The sequence below is a fragment of the Macaca fascicularis genome, chromosome 1, assembly GCF_037993035.2.
Source record: "Macaca fascicularis isolate 582-1 chromosome 1, T2T-MFA8v1.1".
In the NCBI taxonomy this organism is placed as follows: Eukaryota; Metazoa; Chordata; class Mammalia; order Primates; family Cercopithecidae; genus Macaca; species Macaca fascicularis.
In genome coordinates this window covers 198,783,591-198,802,255 of record NC_088375.1, presented here as the reverse complement: position 1 = coordinate 198,802,255, position 18,665 = coordinate 198,783,591, and the positions used below count along the sequence as shown (strand labels likewise).

The 18,665-nt window shown below is 49.1% G+C and overlaps 1 protein-coding gene across 4 annotated transcripts; it reads right to left on the bottom strand.

Annotated features, from left to right (window-relative positions):
• On the bottom strand, nt 1-12,404 carry TRAPPC3 (trafficking protein particle complex subunit 3). Of its 4 annotated transcripts, none has more exons than XM_005543975.4 (5): nt 11,995-12,404; nt 3,460-3,557; nt 3,111-3,210; nt 1,216-1,398; nt 1-748 (listed from the first exon to the last, which is right to left on the bottom strand). In XM_005543975.4, coding segments are annotated over exons 2-5 (405 nt in total). In that variant the 5' UTR covers nt 3,462-3,557; nt 11,995-12,404; the 3' UTR covers nt 1-628. The 4 variants fall into 4 exon arrangements, with proteins under 4 accessions (XP_005544032.1, XP_065381198.1, XP_005544031.1 ...); XM_065525126.1 differs by having other exon boundaries at nt 3,111-3,234; nt 12,255-12,404; XM_005543974.4 differs by having other exon boundaries at nt 12,255-12,404.
• Between the last annotated feature and the right edge of the window lie 6,261 nt (nt 12,405-18,665).

Genomic DNA, 18,665 nt, shown 5'->3' with positions numbered 1-18,665 from the left:
TTGGGATTTCACTCAAGAATGTGTCTTTATTGAATAATTTGTAAGAAAAAAGGATGTGCCCTCTGTAAAAAGAGGAGATGTTGCCTCCGAACAGCAGGGAGGAATGAGAGCTGGGTGGCTTCCCAGAAGTCAGTGTTTCCGGCATGACTGGCTCCTTTCCTGCAAGCACTACAGTGTGTCACACTACAGCTAGCAGCTCCTCCCCACTCCCTCCCAGCCCTTCCTCCCTCCACCCCACAACCCTACAGCCATTTGAGGCAAATGGCTTTTTAAAGGCCCAGGGATAGATGTGCCAGGCTTGCCTTTTAATGGGGTCAAAGTGGGTTTTGCTTTGGAAAAATTCAAACAGGAATGTAAAAGGTTTGAGCTCTTTCTAGTCCAACAAAGGGTGATTACATCTGGCCCCTCTCAAGGGAAAGGGAGCAGAGACTGTCGCTCCTGAATGTGCACACATGGGGTAAATGGACTGTACCACAGTCTGCTCTTTATTTGAATGGAGAATGGAAACAGGTTATAAGAATATATAACATCCATGTTCAAGAGTCACTGAGTTCTGGGGCAGAGGGAGCACAGAGGCCTGCTGACTCCAACAGTGCTTCTGCTGGCTATCCTCGAGTCCTAGGGATGGTTACTCCTCTCCAGCTGGAAGATTGTCCTCAATCCGCCTGATGAATCTCATCCGGATTTCTGTCACACCGTCTCCTTTCAGGGTGTCCTGGACAAACTTTGCCTCCACAGCCATCTGGACCTGGGGGATAGGGGGAAAATGAAGGGGTAACTGCCTGGCCACAGCCTCTAGGGAACCAGTGGGGATGAGGCATAACTGACTCATCCACGGCAGCCAAAAAAGCGGGGCTGGTTTCCCACAAGGACAGGATTGACAGCGCCAATGTTCTGTTGCATAAGACAATGGCTCCAACCCTTAAGGAGAAACTTAGCAAAGAATACCCAAGAAAGAGACTGTCACCAAATAAGCCTATCTGAGAATGGATGTTCCTGGGCTTTGGGGACTGACAGCACCACCTTCCAGCCTGGTATGGAGGAGCATCACCATGTAGAGATGTCCAACTTGGATCCTACCTCAGCAGACTCACCATCTTAAGACAGTAAAGTGCTGGGGTGAGCCAAAGCCCTGAATTTTCTCTCTTTCATTCATTCACTTATCAAGTCTCTATTGCATTTCAGGTGTCCCAGAAGATAAAGAGCTGCACTCACCATCTCCAAAGCTCCCCGCAATACCCCACACAAGAGATTGGAATAAATAAGGGATGAGTGGTTATCAGGAAGTTCCACAAAGTCCACCAAGGGGTTATTTTCCAAAATGAGGGAGAATTCATCACCAGCTGGGCTCCAATTAGTAATGCTTGGAGTGATGCCCAAGTACATCTTGAACGCCACCTGTCAGGGGACACAAAACAGCGCTTTAGGGAAGAGCAGCAGGAACTGTACCACTGGGAAGGTGACAGAACTGGCAAAGGGGAAGTAAGTGGCTCAGGAACAAACCTGTGGCCGCCGCAAGATGACGCTTTGGACACTCAGGGCAACAAAGGAGAAGCATCTGTACGTGATGCTGCACCCCTCTCCTTCACGGCATCATACAATTTTGGCTGTCGCTTTGTTTTGTTTTCCCAAAAATATTTTTCTTTCTTAGGCATCATACAAGTAAGCAACAACTCACTCACTGTCTGCCTGTACTTCTCAGTGGAAGGGAGCACTAGTCTTCCTCTGCCTGAGTGCAGAGGCCCCTAACCCACTTCCCTGTCCTCTGTCTGTGCTACCTGAATGTACCTTCTTAAAAGTGAAAACACATTACTGGGCAGAGAAAAAGTCCTACCCTATCCGCCCTCCTAATTCCAAACTCTCACAAAGCTCTCTCCACTGTCAATCCTCTTTAGGATTTGGGTATGGCCAGCAAGCTTACAACAGAAAGACCAACTTCAGGTAACTGACACCACAAAGTTATGGGTGCTATGTCATTTATTAATACTGTAATAGACAGCACTAACACTAGTAATAGTAAACATTTACTATATGCACACTATGCTAAACACTAGCATTTAACCTAAATGTTCGTGTCCATTATTGATTTACGCCTTAAAACAGCCCTGTGGGTAGCTCTTATTTTCTTCAGGTTAAAGATTAGGTAACTGGTGCCAGGTGCGGTGGTTCATGCCTGTAATCCCAGTACTCTGGGAGGCCAAGGTGGGCAGATCACCTGAGGCTGGAAGTTCGACACCAGCCTGACCAACACGGCGAAACCCTGTCTCTACCTAAAATACAAAATTAAAATTAGCCAGGCATGGTGGTGCATGCCTGTAATCCCAGCTACTCGAGAGGCTGAGCCAGGAGAATTGCTTGAACCCAGGGGGCGGAGGTTGCGGTGAGCCGAGATCATGCCATTGCACTCTAGTCCAGGCAACAAGAGCGAGACTCAGTCTCAAAAAAAAAAAAAAAAAAAAGGATGAGGTCACTGGTAATTAAAGAAATTTAAAATAACTTACCTAAAAACACATAACTAGTAAGTACTGAAGCCAGGTTTGTGAGTCTATATTCTTTTTTTTTTTTTTTGAGACGGAGTCTCGCTCTGTCACCCAGACTTGAGTGCAGTGACCTGATTTTGGCTCACTACAACCTCCACCTCCTGGGTTCAAGCAATTCTCTGCCTCAGCCTCCCGAGTAGCTGGGATTACAGGCACCTGCCACCATGCCCAGCAAATTTTTGTATTTTTAGTAGAGACAGGGTTTCACCATTTTGGCCAGACTGGTCTTGAACTCCTGACCTCATGAACCACCCGCCTTGGCCTCCCAAAGTGCTGGGATTACAGGCATGAGCTACCACGCCCGATCAAGTCTGTATTCTTTGCCCCTATGCTACTCTGCTACACCTTCACAGTGGAAAAGCTCAGGCTTTTATTTCAGTGGAGCTTTAATCCATGGGGATTAAATAATCTATGCTATTCCTTAATGACCTGGAATGCTTTTTTGACCCAAAGAGCTGCCTAGCCAGCCTTTTGGGAGATTAAAGGCTCTCTAAGGGAGCTAGAAAGAGTGGTAAGCAGTGCCTCCCAGCAGCAATTCTTCAGCATGGACAGGTGGCCCAGAATAATGACCTTGGCAATGACATCCGCAGTTTCCCGAAAGTCATGGCACCTCCCGACATTTGACCGAGCCAAGAAATCTTCAATCAGCCGGACTCCAATGTTAAAGCCCCTGGGAAGGAAGTTAGAGAAGAGACTATGATGGAGTCTAAATGTCTTTTGTTTGAACATAAGGTTGTTGGTAGTAAAGGGAAAATGGGGATAATCTCAAAAACATCCCAGTAAATGAGTTTAGTGAGAAATGTACCCAAAATGTTGGCTGAGAAAGACAGAGAACCCTGTTTTAAGCTCTAAAGGACAATGTAGACTCAATGTGCTGGGAGGCCCCATTTCTGTCTCTCCTGTGAAGGAGCTCACTCACATTTTGTCCAGCTGTTTATTCACATCTTCATCATTTTCATAGTCCTTGCATAGCTGGGTGACCAGAGCACCATAGGTCAGGGTGAAGAGCTCAGAGCTCTAAAAGAGATTCAAAAGGCAGTTGGGACCAAGTGGCACAAAAGAGAAAGTGTGGTGAGAGTCTGTATCAGCCTTGATGCAACTGTCAGGATTCCCTCTAAGTGTGTCTAGAGGAAAATAACATCATCCCAATGGAGGAGCCAGAAAATCTGGCCCACAAGGTCAAAGTGGCAGGGCTGCAGCCAGAACTACTGCAAAATGGGCTGTAAAAGGCACCTCACACACTATGCAATCACTCTTCCAACACACCAAGGTAGGCTTCAGTCAACCCAAGTCTCCACCACAGCTGTCAAGCCTCAGGTCAGGTCACCAGAATCTGGTATGGGAGCAACAGTCATTCACTAGAAGCTGTGAAACACTGAAACAGACATTTACAAACTCATCTCTGTGGCTGGCAGATGTGACCAATGGCTTCCACATGTCTTAGAATGTCCTGGCCTAGAGTAAACTGCACTCCCAAGGCCCCTCCCAGGAGAAACAGAGGACCCGGGGACCAGTCTATGGGGAAGGAAGGAAGTCCCAGACCAAGTTCATCACCCTGATGACAACCCCTTTCCAAAGTCACCAGCATGGGAGAAAATAATGTTCCTCTTAACGCACAGCCAAAATATTTCCAGGAAAAGAGGTGACTCTTCAGAATCAACTGGTTCCTATTACAATAGCAGCTAAAATCACAGAAACCCTTTCTCAGATGAAGAATTCTGGGGCTGGGAGCAGTGGCTCATGCTTGCAATACCAGCACTTTGGGAGGCCGAGGCGGGTAGATGACAAGGTCAGGAGACTGAGACCATCCTGGCTAACACGCTGAAACCCCGTCTCTACTAAAAATACAAAAAATTAGCTGGGCGTGGTGGCGGGCGCCTGTAGTTCCAGCTACTCGGGAGGCTGAGGCAGGAGAATGGCGTGAACCCGGGAGGCAGAGCTTGCAGTGAGCCGAAATCGCGCCATTGCACTCCAGCCTGGGTGACAGAGCGAGACTCCGTCTCAAAAAAAAAAAAAATTCTGTCACCTATCTACCAAGAAATCAATGTAGAAGGTGAAATGAGTGACAAATACCAAGACCACAGAATGAAAGCAGCAGGCAGGGTGAAAGGTATTATCAGGGTTAAAGCAAGAAACATATTAACAGCACATCTAGACCAATGGATTAACTCAGAAATAAGGCTGAAAAATCAGGATAACCACCCACTGACTTCCTTCTGAATGGAGGCTTGTCAGATTTGAAGCAAAGAACCTTGTCAGATTCGAAGCAAAGAAGCTTCCTCTCTTCAAGTTTTCTGGGGAAGAAAGTGTAAGAAATATAAAAGCCCAGGCTCTCAGAACCCAATGCTCCTCATGCCATCCCCATGACCTGATGATGGGGGCATTACAAGAATAACAATTTGAATGCCTTTTGCTTAAATACTGCATTCTACTTGTATCTCATTATCTATCCCATGATAACACAGTAATCTAGGAAAGGCAAGAATTAATCCCACTTTAGAGATGAGGAAACTGAGACCCAGAATGGTTAAAGAATGTGCCCAAGGGCCGGGCGCGGTGGCTCAAGCCTGTAATCCCAGAACTTTGGGAGGTTGAGACAGGTGGATCACGAGGTCAGGAGGTCGAGACCATCCTGGCTAACACAGTGAAACCCCGTCTCTACTAAAAAATACAAAAAACTAGCCAGGCGAGGTGGCGGGTGCCTGTAGTCCAGCTACTCGGGAGGCTGAGGCAGGAGAATGGCGTGAACCCGGGAGGCGGAGCTTGCAGTGAGCTGAGATCACACCACTGCACTCCAGCCCGGGTAACAGAGTGAGACTCTGTCTCCAAAAAAACAAAACAAAACAAAAAGAATGTGCCCAAAGACAAACAGCTAATTATTGAAATAAGTAATTTGGGGAGAAAAAAATCAAAGATTTCCAAGCCAGAGGTCAACCTATCCACTCTTCCCCACAACTGCAATATTAATAAGCCCTACTCAATAAAAAGAAAAACAGGAGGAAAAAAAAAAATACCCAAAAAACTTAGCAGTACTAGAGTCAAAGAAAATAAGTTTCAGGATCAGGAGGCCCTTTGAACTCAACTAAACAGTCAGATCAGTACCTCCAAGAGACTATTTACCAAATATGGCAATTAAGGGGAAGCTGTTAAGGAGGGGAAGGATTTTTTTAGTAAAGTCAAGGGCTTGGCACTAGAATGGTTTGGGCATGAATGGATGGAAACAATCCAGCAGTTACCAGTCCAGAGAATTGGCACCACTGCATTAAATCAGGAGAGCTTTCATTCCATTATTAATGAGCCCTTGGATGGAGACTCCAAGAGCCTCAGGCCACCATGATGCCAAGTGACAAGCAAATCATGATCTTATCAAGCACCTTATACATGCAGCTACCTCCTATTTACCAATAAGAAAAATCAAGGTCCTGGACAGATCTGCTGGTGGTCATGGAATCAATATACCTGGGATCTGGGAATGGGATCCCTAAGTTAGGCTCTCCATACCCTCTCTTGATTTGCAAGTCTATCTTCATCTTCAATTACGAACCAAGCCTCTGTGGAACTGTGAGTGACATAAATGTATAACTTAAAGGCCTTTATGCTTTAAAAATGGAAGGGAGGGCCAGGTGTGCTGGCTCACACTGGTAATTCCGGCAATTTGGGAGGCTGAGGCGGGAGGATCACTTGAGCCCAGGGATTTGAGACCAGCCTGGGCAAACAGTGAGACCCCCCAACTTTACAAAAAATTTAAAAAATTAGCCAAGCATGGTCGTGGATGCCTATTGTCTCAGCTACTCGGGAGGCTGAGGGGGAGGATGGCTTGAGCCTGGGACGTCAAGCCTGCAATGAACTGTAATTGCACCACTGTACTCCCGCCTAGGTAAAAGAGTGAGACCCTGTCTAAAAAAATAAAAATAAATACAAATATAAACAAATAAAATAGGAGTGAGCTATGGTATAATGAAAATAAATCATTCATTCAACATTTACTGTGTACCAGGCTATCTAACAGGAGGGGAAGAGACAACAAAGCCAAATAAAATACATGATTTGCCAAACGGTGATAGGTGCTATGGAGAAAAACAAAGCACAAAAACAGATTGGGGGTATTTATGTGTGTACGTACGTGTGTGTGTGTGTGTGTTGGGGGGTGGTTAATTTTAATAGAATAATCAGAGAAGGCCTCACTAAGGTGATATTTGGTAAGCCATGAAGATATCTGGATAGATATCTGGTCTAAAAAAATTCTAGGCACTATTTCTAAAGATTCTGAGGTAGAAGTATGCCTGGTGTGTTTGAGAAACAGCGGGAGACTCTTGGCATTAGAGACGAGTAAGCAAGAGAGAACAGAAGAGGAAATCAGATAAGTGACAGGAGGTTGCAGAGTCAGAAGATCTGGGTTTTCAGCCCTTGTGACCTTTAAAACAAAAGTTCTCATGGGATCATAAAGGTCAACCAACCCAATCTCTTCACTGAACATAAGCAACACATCTCTCCTACCACCAGAAACATGAATATCTTCTGCAACACAGATATTTTTGAGACAGAGTCTCGCTCTGTCGCCCAGGCTGGGGTGCAGTGGCATGATCTTAGCTCACTGCAAGCTCCGCCTCCTGAGTTCACGCCGTTCTTCTGCCTCAGCCTCCTGAGTAGCCGGGACTGCAGGTGCCCACCACCACGCCCGGCTAATTTTTTGTATTTTTAGTAGAGGCAGGGTTTCACCGTGTTAGCCAGGATGGTCTCCATCTCCTGACCTCGTGATCCGCCCGCCTCAGCCTTCCAAAGTGCTGGGATTACAGGCGTGAGCCACCGCGCCCAGCCAACACATCTATTTTGGTAACAGTTTCTCTTTTTTTTTTTTTTTTTTTTTTTGAGACGGAGTCTCACGCTGTTGCCCAGGCTGGAGTGCAGTGGCGCGATCTCGGCTCACTGCAAGCTCCGCCTCCTGGGTTCCCGCCATTCTCCTGCCTCAGCCTCCTGAGTAGCTGGGACTACAGGCGAACAGTTTCTCTTAACAACCATGAGAGTCTAGCAGCACAAACATTATTCATCCCCATTTAACAGATGACAGGTTAAGTAACTGAAACTCAACAGCCTTCTTATAGTTGAGCATTTATCCTGTAAAAAGCTTTGTTATCCTAAGCTGCTGCTTAACCTTCCTGAACATTAGTTTTTCCCATCTGTAAAATGGTGACAATGTTACCTGCCTTTCAGAGTTACTGTGCAATTCCAGCGAAATTCCAATCAGATAATGATGTTTGTGGAGCACCCACTGCACAGCAGGTACTCAAGAAATACATGCTTATTGGCTGGGCGCGGTGGCTCACGCCTGTAATCCCAGCACTTTGGGAGGCCGAGACGGGCGGATCACGAGGTCAGGAGATCGAGACCATCCTGGCTAGCACAGTGAAACCCCGTCTCTACTAAAAAATACAAAAAAATTAGCCGGGCGAGGTGGCGGGCGCCTGTAGTCCCAGCTACTCGGGAGGCTGAGGCAGGAGAATGGCGTGAACCTGGGAGGCGGAGCTTGCAGTGAGCTGAGATCCGGCCACTGTACTCCAGCCTGGGTGACAGAGCGAGACTCCGTCTCAAAAAAAAAAAAAGAAAAAAAAAAAGAAATACATGCTTATTTTTATTCTTAAACTGGTTCCATGTGGTGTGGTGCTAGAGAGCACCCTGAACTAGGTTCAAGGAGGGCAAGTACAGCACTTTGGGAGGCCGAGGCGGACAGATCACCTGAGGTCTGGAGTTTGAGACCAGCCTGGCCAACACGGTGAAACCCATTCTCTACTAAAACTACAAAAATTAGCCAGGCGTGGTGGCAGGCGCCTGTAATCCCAACTACTTAGGAGGCTGTGGCAGGAGAATTGCTTGAACCCAGGAGGCGGAGATTGCGATGAGCCAAGATCGCGCCACTGCACTTCAGCCTGGGAGACAAGAGTTAGACCGTCTCAGAAAAAAAAAAAAAAAGGAGGGCAAGTAATAAGGAAAGAAAGAGATTTTGAATTAATATAAACAACTTTCTGGCTGGGCATGGTGGCTCATGCCTATAATCCCAGCACTTTAGGAGGCCGAGGCAGGGGTCAGAAGTGGTCACCTGAGCCCAGGAGTTTGAGACTAGCCTAGGAAACACAATGAGAACCCATCTTTAAAAAAATAGAACAAATTAGCTGGGTGTGGTGGCCCATGCCTGTAGTCCCAGCTACTCAGGAGGCTGAGGTGAGAGGATGGCTTGAGCCTAAGAAGTCAAGGCTGCAGTGAACTGTGATTACACCACTGCATTCCAGCCTGGACGACACAGCAAGATCCTGAAAGCCTGATTCGGAGTCTGGACTTGCTGCTTAACAGCTGTGAATACTTAGGTAAATCAATTCACTGGGCTAAGCCTCAATCTTCTAACTCAAAAAAAGTAACAGTAAAACAGTAAAATCTGCCATGCCATTCACAGGGCTGTTGGTAGGATCTAGTAAGATAATCGACTTGACTGTGCTTTGCAGACAAGAAACCACAGGATTTATAGCAGCTATGCTAACATGATCTCCAACTACTTCAGGTACAACATGAACAAAGTAAATGAAACCAGCTCTACACTCAGGTGAGACACCACTTGACAGTTTTCAGGAGGCCTTTCTTCCAGTCAGTGCCCCAAACAAAATGTCAAATCTCCTTAAGGAGGTTGTTTTTTTTTTGGAGATAGAGTCTCGCTCTGTTGCCCAGGCTGGAGTGCAGTGGCGCCATCTTGGCTCACTGCGAGCTCCACCTCCCAGGTTCACGCCATTCTCCTTCCTCAGCCTCCCGAGTAGCTGGACTACAGGTGTGTGCCACCACACCCAGCTAATTTGTCTATTTTTAGTAGAGACAGTGTTTCACCATGTTGGCCAGGATGGTCTCGAGTCTCTTGACCTCGTGATCCACACGCCTCAGCCTCCCAAAGTGCTGGGTTACAGGCGTGAGCCACTGCACCGGGCCTACTTCCTTTATTTAAAAAAAAAAAAAAAAAAAAAAAGGTGACAAAGCTGATGCTAGAATAATGAACAAACTTGCCCAAGGTAACACGGCAAGTAAGTGGTGAAACTAGAACTCAGGTGCAGCCGGTACTATACCTCTGTATGGCATACATTTCTTTTCATTTTTCCACTGCTAGAAGATACACAGTATATATGGTATACATTTCTGTCTCCCTCACAGAGTATGTGCTTCTCAAAGTTAGGGACTAGGACTTCATCCTTGCATCTCCCACAGCATCTAGCACAGAGCTCTGCATATAGTTGGGGCTGAGGAAAAGTATATTGGACAAAAGGGCTGTTTCTGTTTGCACAGACTAAAATCTAGTTACTTGGGCATATTAACAATTTAGGTGGCTCTGGAGCCGTTTGCTCAATCCTGCTCCTGCTTCATGGAGTGTACTTTCATTTTAATAAATCAATGCTAAAAAAGAAGGCTGGGTGCAGTGGCTCAGACCTGTAATCCTAGCAATTTGAGAGGCTGAGGTGGGCAGATCACTTGAGGTCAGGAGTTTGAGACCAACCTAGGAATACAAAAATCAGCCGGGCGTAGTGGTGGGTGCCTGTAATCCTATCTATTTGGGAGGCTGAGGCAGGAGAATCTTTTGAACCTGGGAGGTGGAGGTTGCAGTGAGCTGAGATCGGGCCACTGCACTCCAGCCTAGGTGACAGAGCAAGACTCTGTCTCAAAACACAAAACAAAACAATTTAGGTCTTGGAAAGCTTAAATGGAACACAAATGCAATCCCAGTAATTTGTGAGGCGGAGCCGGAGGGATTGCTTGAACCTAGAAGTTTGAGACCTCAAGACCAACCAGAGCAACACAGGGAGACCCCTAGCTAAAAAAAAAAAAAAAAAAAAAAAAATTAGCCAGGCATGGTGGTGCACACCTATAGTACCAGCTACTTGGGAGGCTGAGGTGGGAGGATTGCTTGAACTCTGGAGGTCAGGCTGGATGAGCCCCGATCATGCCACTGCACTCCAGCCTGGGTAAATCATTTAAAATTTAAAATTAAACAGTGCTATGAAGACAATCAGCATAGAGTTAGAGGTTAGAGAATTAGGTAACCAGGAGGAAAGGTCTCTCAAAGGAGGTGACATGTAAGTAACTATGAATGAAGCCAGGAGCGGGCCAGGTGACTATCTAGAGGAAGGGAGTTCAAAGAGCCTTGAGGGCAGGAGTATGCTGCTGCCCCTCCCTAATTACCTTACTTCACTGAAACGAAGAATACTGGGAGTTGGGGGTAGAGTCTGCAGGTTTTTGTTAAAAGATTTCAATATTGATTTCAGGTTTAAAAAATGGATAAAATGAGAGCAAACTATGAAAACTAACCAGGAGGACCTCTGCTCATCTCACAGGAAAAGGAGAAGGAAACATTTACCACACCCCTCACATTTTACACCACCCCATGTAATATTAGGTAGACGTTACTATCCCCATTTTATAGATAAAGAAATTGAAGATCTATCAAGTCAGAATTCCAATCAAGGTCCATGTGTTTCCCCTAACCTGACATTGTTTCCTAACAAAATATTCTCATCTTTTGGCCGGGCGCGGTGGCTCACCCTGTAATCCCAGCACTCTGGGAGTCCGAACAGGCAGGCAGATCACCACGAGTTCGAGACCAGGCTGGCCAATATGGTGAAAACCCATCTCAACTAAAAATACAAAAATTGGCTGGGCGAGGTGGCTCACGCCTGTAATCCCAGCACTTTGGGAGGCCGAGGAAGGCGGATCACCTGAGGCCAGGAGTTCGAGACCAGCCTGGCCAACATGGTGAAACCCCATCTCTACTAAAAATACAAAAATTAACCAGGCGTGGTCGTGGGCACCTGTAATCCCAGCTACTCGGGAGGCTGAGGCAGGAGAACTGCTTGAACCTGGCAGGTTGCAGTGAGCCAAGTTAGTGCCACCGCACTACAGCCTGGGTGACAGAGAGAGACTTCGTCTGGGGATGGGACGGGGGAGAAAAAATGAAAAATGACCTAAGTCTGCAGCCCCAGCCCCTAGTCCAACTTTATAGGACCATATGGTGTCCAACTATTCCCCGGGAAAGAAGGGAGCCACCCACTCCATAAAGCGCACCACTCACTGCTTACTCTGGCCCATCTCTTATTTCATTGAATAAAACGTTCCTTTCTGGCATGACCAGTAACTGAACATCTCTCACAATACCCACGCCACAGTGCGAGTCACTATAGCCTAAGAGTATAGCCTAACAGTATGAAGCATTAGCTTTGGAGTTAAACACGGGTCCAAGTCCTAACTTTCCAGGTGTAAATGTGAGCAAATTACGTAAGCTCTCCAAGCTGTAAAAACGGCAATCATGTTATCCATCTGATACGGGCTACTCTGCAGATTAACTGAGATACTGGAATGCATGTAACGTGCGTGGCCCGGTGCCTAACACACAGTAAGAGAGCAGTAAGTGGCAGTTACTGGTATTTATTACCGTCGTTGTTGTTGGCTTAGGACACAGCGGCACTCAGGCCTTGGGGGCGGGGTCTCCACGGGAAAGAGGTCTCCTCCGGGGAACTTCTCCGACGGTCCCCTAACCTGCCTGGGACGCCCCGGAGTGATCCAGCAAGAGGCTTCCCCCGCCAGAGCTCACAAAAGGGCCCTTTTCCAAACGCGCCTCGCGCTCGGGGCCGGGCCCCTTCCCTGTATGCCTCAATTTCGCCCCGCCCGCCGAGGTCACGCGCTCCAAGTTACCATTTTCTTGCTCTCGGTGCCACGGTTCGCCTGCCTGGACATGGTGCCGGCCGCCCCGCCCCACTCTCCTAGCCAAGGGTTAGCTCGGCGACCCCTGCAGACGCCTCCCGCTTAACCGCTGCCCCTCAGCCCAAGGGACTGACCAGCACTGACTCACTGCGCCTGCGCGGCCTGCCGCGGGGCACCACGGGACTGGTGGTCCGGCCGACGAGGGTATCTCCCGCCCAACAAACGTCGGACTACAACACCCAACAGCCTCTTTGGCAGCACCGCCTCTTAACGCAGTCAACTACCACTCCCGGAGTGCTCCGCGCGCGCCTGCCTGGTAGAGCTCAGCTCGCCCTGGACAGCATCCCAGCCACTGGGTGGCGTCCGCAGCCTTCGGTAATCCTGGGCAATCCACAGGGTTCCCCCGGACTCCCTCCCCCCGCGCCCGGCTCAGAGATGATGCTCCGCAAATTCCTCTCTCGCCAGGGTTGGTCTTGGAAAGTCCCTCTTTCGAGCTAGCTTCTTCCGCTATTGCGATTCAGCTCCAGAAGCTCCCAAGATGTCCCAGAAAACTAGCAATGACTCACACAGAATTGGCTTCTTCATTAGAAAAATATTTAATGACCTACTATGTGCCAAGCATTTCGCTAGTGCCGTTCTCTTCAGACTGCCATCTGTTCCCAAACCCCAAATGCTGCCAGCATCTGCATTTTACCACCTGTGGCTTCGTGATGGAATATCCAGTCTTTTAGATAAAGTTCAAGTCACTTTCTCCCCCTCCATCCCCCTAGAACAGCTACACTGCCTGGTTCCCAGGAAACAAAGATCACTAACTGTCGTGGCCGTCAGTTCTGAGTTCTAATCCCAGCTTTGCCATTTTAGGCAAGTTGCTGAATCTCTCTCAGTTGTTGTAAAGATTGGTGAGCCACGCATGCCCAGCACTTGGGCGCATAAAAGGCATAAAATAAACGTGTATTCCCTTCCAGCCACCCTCCAAAAACAAGCCAACAAACAGGCCCCAGAAACACGAAGGGAATGTGCTGGCTGAACCCTCACCCATCACCAAGGGGAAGTCTACAGTCCCTGACCACAGCTCTTTGGTTTCAGCTCCAGCGGTCTCTCAGCTGATCAACTCTGAGAAAGCTGGGCTGGGGGGTCCCTGAGCACTCTCTGTTCACTTAGGCCTGGTAGCCTGACTGTAGCAGCTGCATTCTGGCCCCTAGCCCTCACCATGACAACCAGCCTGTCCAGACATGAGCCAGCCAGGCTAGGGAGGGCTGGGGGGGCTGCTCAGGCTGCAAGCTGGTGCCCAGGGTTCCCCCAGTCCCTCCCTCAGGTTGCAGGACCAATCATTATTATACCCCTTTCCCCAGACATTCTGTTTTCTCCCTAGAGGCAGTGACCCCTCACTCTCCATCCTGTGTAATGCCACAGGGGAAGGAGCCAAGGGCCGAGGGCTCTGGGAAGGAACTTGAGGGTTGGTTGGGGTTGGGGGAGGAAAGCAGGGGTCAACTAGCCCCCAAGGGCCAGCTCATCTTGAGAAGAGGCCTCTGCATTCCCAGGAGAGAGGACAGCTGAGGTGAAAGCTGCAGTTGGCCAGCCTGTCTGTCGGTCTGGGCTCCTCCCTGCCGGCTGCCCTTGGCTGCCCACAGAAACCTGAGTCATACTCACGGCCAGCCACCCAACCCCACCCTGCCTGCTGTCAAGCAGGGCGGTTCTAGAGAGACTGGAGGTGGAGCCTTTCCCTGCCTGTCCAACAGCCTCTGAGATTTTGCCTCTCTCTGCCTGGGATTCCTCCACTTGGCGTCTCTTCCTCTTTGGGACTTGCAATGTCATTAGTCCTGAATTAACAGTGGGGGTGGGGGCCATCTCCGGTTGATCTATATGATCCCCTCCTCACTCAGATGGGTTCTTAAAGGCTTCTTAGGCTGAGCACAGTGGCTCATGCCAGTAACCCCAGCATACTGGGAGGCAAAGGCAGGAGGAACACTGTAGCCCAGGAGTTTGAGACCAGCCTGGGCAACATAGTGAGACCCCCATCTCCATAAAAAATAATTTTTAAAAAGGCTGTTCTGTTATGAAATAGTCACTCTTTTGTTTCTTTTTTTTTTTTTTTTTTTTTTTTGAGACGGAGTCTCGCTCTGCCACCCAGGCTGGAGTGCAGTGGCCGGATCTCAGCTCACTGCAAGCTCCGCCTCCCGGGTTCACGCCATTCTCCTGCCTCAGCCTCCCGAGTAGCTGGGACTATAGGCGCCCGCCACCGCGCCCGGCTAGTTTTTTTGTATTTTTTAGTAGAGACGGGGTTTCACCGTGTTAGCCAGGATGGTCTCGATCTCCTGACCTTGTGATCCGCCTGTCTCGGCCTCCCAAAGTGCTGGGATTACAGGCTTGAGCCACCGCGCCCGGCTTCTTTTGTTTCTTTACTAACAAAAATAAATAAAAATTATAAAAAAAAAAAAAAAAAAAAAAAAAAACAAGCTGAGCATTGTGGCGTGCACCTGTGGTCCCCAGCTACTAGGAAGGCTAAGGTGGGAAGACTGCTTGAACCCAGGAGGTGGAGGCTGCAGTGAGCCATGTTTGCACTACTGCACTCCAGCCTGGGTGACAGAACTGAAACCTTGTCTTTAAAAAAAAAAAAAAAAACTCCTTAGACAGCTGTTCCAAGGATTCTCCCTACGGTTTCCATCATTCCCAAATCCCAAACCCTCCCTACAACCTCTAGGGTCCAGGACATTGAGGAACACCAGATGTCCCCTCGCCACCCTCTTCTCCTTCTCCCTAGAAAACAACACAAGGGATAGCTTTCTGTTCCTATCAGGGGCTCTAGACAAAGACTCTCTCCTAGGAACCCAAAGGGTTGAACCTATTTAGTCCTGTATCTGAGTTCCCCGCCTCCCCAAGAGCTGGAGGGAGAGGGGCAGTTGGCATCACCAGCCCCAGGGAGTGGGCCCCGGAGGCTGTGGCCCCCCAGGAAGGCCGGTGCTGGTTAGAGACCCCTTGTTGCTGCAGTCCCTTGAGGCTGGGGCAGTGCCTTGAGGCTGGGGTGGGAGTGAGAATGTGATGCCTATTCTCTCTGCCCCCACTGTGAGGCCCCTCCCACTTCCTGCAGTACTCTGTGGGTGTGGGAGCAGCATCCAGGGCCTCAGTCATGAGATTTGTAACTTTGTTAACTCCCCCTGTGATTTCCTTCACCTCTCCATCAGGTTCATCCTGGATCCTGCCCCACCAAACCTAGGAGGCTGAAAATGCCCTTGCCTTTCTTCCCCTAGGGGAAACAGGATGGAAACATATTTCTTTTTCTTTTTTTTTTTCTCCTTTTTTTTTTTTTTTTTTTTTTTTTTGAGAGAGTCTTGCTCTGTTGCCCAGGCTGGAGTGCAGTGGTAGTGGTGTGATCTTGGCTCACTGCAACCTCCGCCTCCCAAGTTCAAGTGATTCTCCTGCCTCAGCCTCCTGAGCAGCTGGGACTACAGGCATGTGCCACCACGCTTGGCTAATGTTTTTGTATTTTTGGTAGAGACTGGGTTTCGACATGTTGGCCAGGTTGGTCATGAACTCCTGACCTCAGGTCATCTGCCCACCTTCACCTCCTAAGGTGCTGGGATTACAGGCATGAGCCACCCCGCCTGGCCAAAAATTTTTCTATTATACTCTTTTTTTTAATATTTTTTTTCTCTCTCTCTTTTTTCAGACAAGGTCTCTGTCATCCAGGCTGGAGTGCAGTGGTACAAACATGGCTCACTGCAGCCTTGATCTCCTGGGCTCAAGTGATCCTCCCACCTCAGCCTCCTGAGTAGTTCAGACTACAGGCACGCACCACCATGCCTGGTTAATTTTTTGTATTTTTGATGGAGACCTTTTTATATTTTTGATGGATTTCACCATGTTGCCCAGGCTGGTCTCGAACTCCTGAGCTCAAGCAATCCGCCTGCGTCGGCCTTCCAAAGGGAAAGGAACAGCTCACTCATGCCTGTTTCCATGCAGAAGGAGGAGACTGCCCTGGGCCACAATCTCCTCCTGCCCTGAGGAGACTGCCCTGGTCCAGAGGTCCCCATCCCTCGAGCAAAGCCTGCAGAGAATGCTGTTGGGACTTCAGCCTCTTATGTTAGGGTTTCAACAAGTACCCAACTTGCTCCTTCTCTGGGATGTCTAATATTTGTGGTGCCCCATGCAGCGTCACGTAGCCCCAAACTCAGAGAGACGTCCACTCTTAACCCTCTTGGTTGCTGGGGCCTGGGATCCACCAGGGATCCTGGCCAGTGAGGAGGAGAATGGAGAGGAGTCCACTTTCTCTGTCCACCGACTGTCTCAATCACGGAAAATGGGTGCTCTCCAGACACCCCCTCAGCCATCCTTCCCGCACTCCCTGTGGACTTGTCAGCAGTGCAGGAAGCCTTCGGGTCTGGCCAGGAGAACTGTCATTTAAGCTGCCAAACTCCCAGATGCTCTGCTGGTCTCCAGAATCAACATATTATGAGTGCCTCACCCTCAGGCTAGGGAAGGGTTCCTCAACCTTAGCACTACTGACATTTTGCACCTGAGAATTCCTTATTGTGAGGATGGTCCTACGCAATGTAGGATGGTAAGCAGTATCCCTGGCTTCTACGCAGTAGCTGCCATGTTTACAGACACACCCCCCCCACACCGCCATGTGTCTCTAAACATGGCTAAATGTCTCCTGGGGGGCAAAATTACCCTTGGTTGAGAACCCCTGACGTAGGCTAATACCACGCGCTGTCTCTTTTTAGTGAGCTCCCCACAGTCAATCCCGAAGACAATAGATTTCCAGTTCTAAAGTCTGCTCTCCCTTCCTCTACTGAAAACCCTCATGATCTTCAATAGCTCCCCATGCTCATTTCCAAGCCATTTGGCATTCAAGTCCTCCTGCGTGGGCTGTCCCTGACCTATCTGTTCATTTTTAGCTGCCATTTCCGCCTCCACTATTCTTTTTGTTTGTTTGGCTGTTTGTTTGTTTTGTTGTGGCAGGGTCTCATTCTGTTGCCCAGGCTGGAGTGCAGTGGCACGATCTTGGCTCACTGCAACCTCCGCCTCCGAGGTTCAAGCGATTCTCCTGCCTCAGCCTCTGGAGTAGCTAGGATTACAGGCGCACACCACCACACCTGGCTCACTTTTGTATTTTAGGTAGAGACAGGGTTTCACCATGTTGGCCAGGCTGATCTCGAACTCCTGACTTCAAGCAATACTCTCACCTTGGCCTCCCAAATTGCTGGGATTACAGTGTGAGCCACCACAGCCAGACACTATTCTTGAACCGTAGCCAATGGTGGGTATCTCACTACTCCCATCCATCCATCCATCCATCTATCTTCATCCCTGCAGTAATCTCAAGACAAGGGGTGGGAGGTGGGAGAAGAACCATCCCAGAGGGCTCTCCCCATATGTGTTCCTGAATTCTGCTGTCTGGGTCAGGTCTGGCCTGTCCAGCTTTGGAAGAGGCAGGCTGTGAGGCCTCTGACCTCACAAAGGACTGTCATGAACTCCAACATCCCCGCAGTCCCCCCACCCTGCAGATAAGATGACTGACACAAAGATGCGGGATCTGCTTCTCGTCCTTCCACTTTTACTCATCAATGCCTTCATCACCATTATACTTATTTACTGAGCACTTCCTAGATGCCAGGTTCTGTGCTCAGCACTTCATTTCCATTGCCTTATTTAATCTTTACAAAGACCCCAAGATACCTCATGGCACTATTATTTTTCTGATTTTGTAGGAAAGCAAATTAGATTTTAGAAAAGTTACGTCACTAGCTCAAGGTTGCCGGCTCCAGTTGCCGCCCTTCTACCATCATCCTTTTCTAATGTTTTTGGGCCAGAAGGGACACTATTCCCTTCCCAGGCCTTCCCAAGAGTGTCCAAGCCCCCGGGTATGCACACATCCCAGGACAGGCTGCTCCCAGGTTGCCTGAGCTGGTGACGCTTTTGTTTCCCACTCTATCCCTCCAAATGGCCGCTTTCTGGAGCTGCTAAAAGGAAGGAGGCACTGGCGGGAAGGGGGGCAAGGGGGACAGTATCTCACTGGGCCTAATCTCTGGACAATGAAGAACTAGAGAACTGACCTTCTAGAAGTCAGGACAAAGGGCAGGGCCAGGGTGCGCAGGGCCCAGCTGCCCCTCCTCCTCCCCACCAACCCAAGTCCCTGCAGCAGCACCATCATCCACCTTCCCAGCAAGCTCCCCACTCTGCCCCGGGCTGGGCCTGGCTTGGCTTGAAGCCCTCACCTCAGCTGGCACCAACAAGGGGGGGCTGGGAGTCCACTCTGGAGGGCTGGGAAGAAGGGCTACTTTAGGGAGTGGATTCTGGAGGGGGTCGCCACCCCCTCATCGACAGACCACGGGGAGAAAATCCTTCTGGGGTGATTGGCGGGGTCGTCTGGTGGGGGTGGGGGAGGTTCAGGGCTAGGAC

Coding starts and splice junctions, on each gene's coding strand:
- TRAPPC3 (XM_065525126.1), bottom strand. CDS start 12,296: ATGTCCAGGCAGGCGAACCGTGGCACCGAGAGCAAGAAAATG. Junction 3,558..12,254: donor GCACCGAGAGCAAGAAAATG/GTAACTTGGAGC, acceptor AATCTCTTTTAG/AGCTCTGAGCTCTTCACCCT. Junction 3,235..3,459: donor AATAAACAGCTGGACAAAAT/GTGAGTGAGCTC, acceptor ACTCCATCATAG/TCTCTTCTCTAACTTCCTTC.